Source organism: Epinephelus lanceolatus, chromosome 17 (genome assembly GCF_041903045.1).
Source record: "Epinephelus lanceolatus isolate andai-2023 chromosome 17, ASM4190304v1, whole genome shotgun sequence".
Lineage (NCBI taxonomy): Eukaryota > Metazoa > Chordata > Actinopteri > Perciformes > Serranidae > Epinephelus > Epinephelus lanceolatus.
The window spans coordinates 28,916,181-28,922,573 of NC_135750.1; the positions used below are offsets into that span (position 1 = coordinate 28,916,181).

A 6,393-nucleotide genomic window follows, 5' to 3' on the forward strand; every position below is an offset into this window, starting at 1 on the left:
TTTGTTAATGTTTTAATCAAAGCTGTTGCCATGACAGTTAACTAATTGATAATTACTAGTCACACAAGACTTCAGGCTTCCCCTCAACTGTTTATCTGAAGAGCTCCAACTGTCCTCAGTAAACAGCACAGCAAATGTTTCCTGATCGTCAGTACCAGGTTTGACTGGCCACTTCATTTTCTTTTTTAGAAACACAATATTTGCGCAGGATACGGTTCAACACATGTAAGCAATAGAGCTGAAATGATTCGCTAATTACGCATGCGACACATCACATTTTTAACACTTGTATATTAATAACACATCTTGGTCACTTCAAGTGGCAGAATCGGATCCTGCGTCCGATCCGACGGCTTATTTTTAGGGCGCACATCACTAAATATAACCCGCCCCTCTCCGTGCTGTGTTATCGCGTCACAACATGTAACATGATCCCGGTTTGTTTTGTTTTTTTCTTCCCCGCCGGCTGAGATGGATGACTGGTGTCGGGTTTTGGGGCTATAAAAGGAGGGACAAGCTCGAGGGGCTCCACACTCATCATCCAAAGTCAAACCTGCAGAGGTAGAAGAGATAGAGTCCTCAGAGGATTAACCTCCTGTCAGTGGGCCTGCTCTGGGTCACAAGTATTTCATCAGTTTTTATTTTTGATCTCATTTTTTTTTTTTACACCTCTGGGTAAACCTGTATGTTTCACCTCAGCTGGCTACACCATCAAAATGACTTTTTGGTGCACCTCCTGCAGATGTCATGTAAAGTCTCCGTGCACCTCTCATCATGTGCCCGAGGATCACCACGGCGCCTCCTGCAGAAGGTTCAGGTCAGTCTCCTCCTTCCTCTCTGCTCCACGTCCTCTAGTGGCTGAATCAACACAGGGCTGTTAAAGAAAATTAAGACCCAACTCTGCTGCCTGCAGTGCTTGCACCATAGGGAGCACTTAATCCAGTTTTCTCCTGTCTGCAGCCTGGCACTATATGAGATACATACTAATCCAGCCACAATTACGCTCTTACTGAATTTGAAAAAAATAATGAAGCTGGTGCTCTATCAGGATGCTTGGGTGAAGAATCAGCCTGAAAGAACATCACCAGTCCTGTTTCTTTAAAATGTCAGCTACTGGGAAATTATTATGTGTCTGTGAAGTTAATTATGGTATAATATTATTTTAGTTTAGTATTTGTGATAACCAGTAAAAAAAACAACACCCCAGCCACAGGCTATCAGTTACATAATTATAATAGCTCCTCATTGTTAAGGTGCTGGGATACAACCTGATTAAATTCTCCTTTTGTGGCACTTTGTGTGTCCTTGTGACGTGGGGTGCCCTGCTCCGAGGACACCCACTTTATAAGGCAATGAAGGGAGCATCAGAAGCCCAGCCTCTTCTTTGTGTGTGACGCCCACGCCTGAAGCCCTGGCAGCTATAAAAACCCCAGGCTCTCTGTGGATGGGCCCAGACAGATACTGATCAGACAGACTGAAGTCTATTGAGAGCCTTCCTGTCTGCTGCAGACACGACAGCCTCTCATATCAGCAGTTTCCATAGGAACCCTTGAGGAAGAGACACCAGGCTGAATTAAAAAAGAGGCTAGATCAGTTCAGGCCAATTACTCATTTTGTCTTCGTTTGATTTCTTTTTTCCACTCTTGCCTCTTGGAGAGGGATTACCTCACACAATTTTTTTTTTTTTTTTGGAAATGCAAGTGCAGCAGTAGACAAAACTTTGGCTCCCCAGCTTTGGTTTCCTCAGTTAACTTCCAAGCTCTGACCTCAGTGACCATGGTCTCTCACAGATCCACCAAAGGAGCATCCAAAGCCCGACGGGACCACATCAATCATGAGATCAGGAATATGCGCGCCCTGTTGCCCATCACACAGGAGGACCAGGAGCGTCTTTCCTACCTGCACTCCATGGCTGCCATCTGCGCCTACATCAGGAAGTCTGTTCTCTTCCAGGGTAAGTCTTCACACTAGTCAATCTTTAATACCTTTGAACTACTGATCTACATTCAACCTGCGTCGTCGTGAAACTAAATGGGACTAAGTTTGCAGCACTGCAGGGACTATATCAAAGATAAAGGATGTGACAACCTGCAGAGTGACACAGAGTGTAACAAAGGCTGAACTCACTCTTTCCTCCCCAAGGTCTTCCAGCCGGAGAGAGATCACACTGCTCTCTGCCATATGAGGCCTTTCTTCAAGCCCTGCACGGCTTCATCCTGGTCACTACCACCCAGGGGAGGCTGGTGTATGTGTCTGAAAATGTAGCTGAATATCTTGGCCTTTCAATGGTGAGTCTTGTTTACTATAACAATGCCATCTTTTACTATTTATGTTGCTTATTACTGTGTCGTCACTAATGGTTTAACCTCATTTTTCCAGATAGATGTGCTTCAAGGAGACACTTTCTTCGACATGGTGGAACAGTCAGACGTTGATATTGTTAAATCAAACCTGGATATTGAAAACAACTCATCATCAGGTAACTATAAGACTCTGATATCACTTTAAAATGTTGCATTTTAATCTGCAGTTACAGTGTATTTTGCCCTTTTTCTATCCTGTTGGTATATGAAAGACTAAACTGACATGTCATCTTTCTCCAGAGAGGAGCTTTATATGCTGTATGCAAACCTCCAAGGCCTTCAAGCTGCAACACGGCAGCTGCTGTTCCATGATGGTCAGAGGGAGCTTCCAGTCTTTCCCTCAGCCTCTCCCATCCTCCTCTTCAGCCTGTCCCACCAACCAGCCTCTGTTTGTGGCCCTCTGCACCCCCACGGTCAACCGCCTGCGGAGCTCAGACTCCCACTTCTGTCACAGCTTCAGCAGTGTCCACAGACTCGACATGACCTTCACTCAGCTGTCGGACAGGTACATTGATAAGTCCTTATTTAAACAGATATAATCAGCGTGTTCTGATAGTGGTGACTGATGAACATGTTTATGTCTTTCTTTTTCAGTGTTTTATATTTTTTGGGGTACTCAGCAGAAGAAATGACTGCACAATCGTGGTACAGTCTCGTCCACCCTGAAGATCTTTCTCTGAGTGCAGATTCTCATAGAAGTTTAAGTAAGTTTAAAATCCACTGTGGTAAAAAATGTTCTATGTTGAGAAACAAGTGAGATGAGAAACAAGTTAAGGTTCCAAACACAAAACTAAAAACATATTTTAAGTATTTTTCAGAGCATTAAAAACCACCACCAACGTACCATTGACACATACAACAAATGAAATTGCATCATAGGTATAGATTTTTGGGGGGGGGGGGGGGGGTCACGTGGGACATGTCCCCCTCAGAACATGTGCATTTGTCCCACCCAGTAAAAACATGAAAGTAGCAGGAGACTTTTATTTAAAAGAACTTAAAGACATTTTCAGCACAAGTTGATGCAGGAAAAGGAGAACAAGAAATATTGCTTTTATTTCAGTCTAATTTCTTCAGCATTGTGCAGATTTTGCAGGCTTACAGTAAATTAAGGGATGGAGCTCTGGTTTCATTGTAAGCATATCATTAAGTGTGTGAGTGTGCATGATTATAACCCTGAATGCTTCCTCTGACCCGTCCAGTGCAAGCAGATGAGGGCTTCCAGGTAGAGATGGTTCTCAGACTCCAGTGCAAGGATCTGTCATGGTGTTGGATCTACATTCGAGCTAACAAGGACTCTGAGTGCCATGGTGTGAGCTGCACTAACTTCATCATCAGGTATGACACACTTTACTTTTCCAGCACACCTGAGCTGACAGTGAAAGAAACGTTTTTGGAGTCACAAACGTCAACTTACGATATTGTTTTGCTCTTGTAGTGAAACAGAAGCCAGATATCTGCGGGAGAAAATCAGCAGCGATGCCTTCAGGCCATCGTCTCTGGCAAATTCCAGCCATTTTGCAGGTCAACAGGCGCCCCACGCTCAGAGCCAAAACAACACTAAATGCTGTAAAAGGCAGAGGACGTCTAACAGCCAAAGTGAGGAGCCAGGTGCCAAAGCTAGGAGGGAGTCGGAGCAAGACATTTACTATGCGGCGTGCGCCTCCTCCCACGGCGATAGCTCCCCTGTTCCCTTGGGTGACAGCCCTGCTCTCTTCACCCCTCCCTACAGCCCGGCCTCCTCCAGCTCCCCTCTGCAACAGGAGGAGCTCAGCCATGACCTCCTGATGGATGTGCATGGATACACAGATCAGCTGCTGTCCTCCCCTGAGTGCTCTCCCTCCTATTACTCCTACCCAGAGGCAGCTCTCACCTGTCACCAATCACCCTCTGACTCCCTCCCTGCAGCTGCCGAACAAACCTTTGACCAGGCAGCCCTCGGCGCACTCAGTGCTCGCTCTCCACCTTCCTCCTCATCTCCAACCTATGATTTCCAAGCTTGTTCGGCCGATGCTCGATTAGTTCCAGACCGCCTGTCTGTGTCCGACATGTGTGAGAGCCCAGTAGACTGTGCTCTGCATCAAGACGACTTCAGCCTCATAGAGCAGCCACACGGGGGCAGCCTTGTCCAAGTGCATCATGTTCCCCAACATGTGTTGCCCCTACATTCCAGTCTTCTTACCCCCAACCAATCTCCCACATCCACAGAGTCTAACCATTACAGCGAGCGGGAACAGGCAGAGATCAGTATTCTGGCCCAGCAGATCTCCTCCCTGGCCAGCAGCTTTTCTATGCATCACACCCTGAACCCACTTCAAAGCGTGGCCCAACCTGCTCCCACTAACACCCTGCCCTCACCCTGCGACTGGCCACATCACCCTCGTCACCCCTCAGCCCTTCCTCTAAAGCACGAGATGGTCCTCGATGACTGCGTGTTCGACAGCATCCTGAAAGACCTTGACATGGTCACAAGGAAAAGCAGCACGTCCGACCATGGTGTTGTGCCACACAGCTACCAGCAGGGCTTGTTGTGCTGCAGGAGTGAGAACCATCAGTTGGGGCAGGAGCCCCTCGGTCTCCCCCTGACCATCACAGAGGACCCGCTGCCTGTAGAGCATTTCACTGCAATGGATCCCTTCAGTTTGCAGTTGGGACGCCATGACCAAAACACTGGGTTGCATCAACTCAACCACTACATGCAGAGTGGCCTTCAGCAAGGTAGTTTCTCCCAAACACTGATTTGATTATTTTCCTTTGATATATTTACTGTTGGTTACAGATATTAAAGCGACATCTCCCTAATATTATTTTCTGTCTTCCTTCAGATGGACTTGCTGAAGAAAACCTGTACTGAAATAAGTCTGTGACTTACTGCACTACCACTTGTATGACATATTGTCAGGGCAAACTTCCCACTGGATTCAAATAATGTGAGCAAAGGCATTTAAAGGACATCTTTACAGAGACACTGTCCTCAAATGACTTTACCTGAATGTAGAAAGGCATCTAAAGTAGATCATGTGCTCTTCAGGACTACAGCTTTGTCATCATTTCTCAGCACTGCTGTCAGCTGTGTTTTTTTTGTTTTGCTGATGTCTTGTATTTTATGAAAAGGGTACTTTTTAACAAATGCGTCTGACAACACTTACTCACTGAAATGGAGGTATATTTTTCTTCTAATGCTGAGTGACTGCAGTTTACTATTGAGCACTTTATCAATGTCATTGCCACAAGAATTTTATAAATGAGAGGGCGTGCTGATTTAAAGGAGTATTGCGTAGATTTCAGATAAGCTTTAAGACATGAATCATTCCTTATGACAAAGAGCCATTTGTAAATGTTTGGTTTTAGGTGCCTTAAAAACACAAAGGGAAGACACTTATCAGTTTCCTTAAAAGAATGTATATATATTTACACTACTTACGTCTCATTTTCCTCAATGTGCCAATAATGCTTTCAGTTTGTTCTGAATAAAGAAATCAGTCAGCGAGATGAAGATTGTTACATAAACACCTACCTCGATGGTACATCTGAATACATTCCAAGTCTGAGTTTGATGAATTAATAATATTTATTTTGAACATCACTCCTCACTCTCACTTCATAGTTAAAAATATTTTTTTTACTTAACTACAATGTGAATCTTAAACTTAATCATTCCATATTTGTTTGTTTTTTTGTTTATTCATGGTACTGATACTGCACGTGTCTGAATGTTGAATGATATTGTGTTGTTCCTGCAATTTGCTTCACATGTTTGAAATGTAAATAAAACAAATGAAAAATAGAACAGGTCTTATTGATATAATGATGATGAGGGTATTCAGTATTTCATGTTCCACAAAGACTTATTGCATGTAATACACAAGACTCTCCTCTCTCTGATTCTAACAATAAATGCAGCCACATCTTATGCTTCTAGTGCAAAGAGGGTAGGTATATTTTCTTGAATAAAATTAGACAGTAAGGTCAATTTGGAGAAAAAGCATTTCTAGCAAACTTAAACCTTGATTCACTTTTTGCCACTAGG

At 44.2% G+C, this 6,393-nt stretch overlaps 1 protein-coding gene across 1 annotated transcript; it reads left to right on the forward strand.

Moving 5' to 3' along the window:
* Positions 1-437: 437 nt before the first annotated feature.
* On the forward strand, positions 438-6,148 carry npas4l (neuronal PAS domain protein 4 like). Its single transcript, XM_033612779.2, has 9 exons — positions 438-817; positions 1,791-1,954; positions 2,143-2,288; positions 2,380-2,479; positions 2,604-2,868; positions 2,958-3,067; positions 3,566-3,701; positions 3,802-5,081; positions 5,189-6,148. Exons 1-9 carry the CDS (start codon positions 717-719, stop codon positions 5,215-5,217), a joined length of 2,331 nt encoding a protein of 776 aa, XP_033468670.2. The 5' UTR covers positions 438-716; the 3' UTR covers positions 5,218-6,148.
* Positions 6,149-6,393: the final 245 nt, after the last annotated feature.

Coding starts and splice junctions, on each gene's coding strand:
- npas4l (XM_033612779.2), top strand. CDS start 717: ATGACTTTTTGGTGCACCTCCTGCAGATGTCATGTAAAGTCTCCGTGC. Junction 818..1,790: donor GCCTCCTGCAGAAGGTTCAG/GTCAGTCTCCTC, acceptor GGTCTCTCACAG/ATCCACCAAAGGAGCATCCA. Junction 2,289..2,379: donor AATATCTTGGCCTTTCAATG/GTGAGTCTTGTT, acceptor TCATTTTTCCAG/ATAGATGTGCTTCAAGGAGA.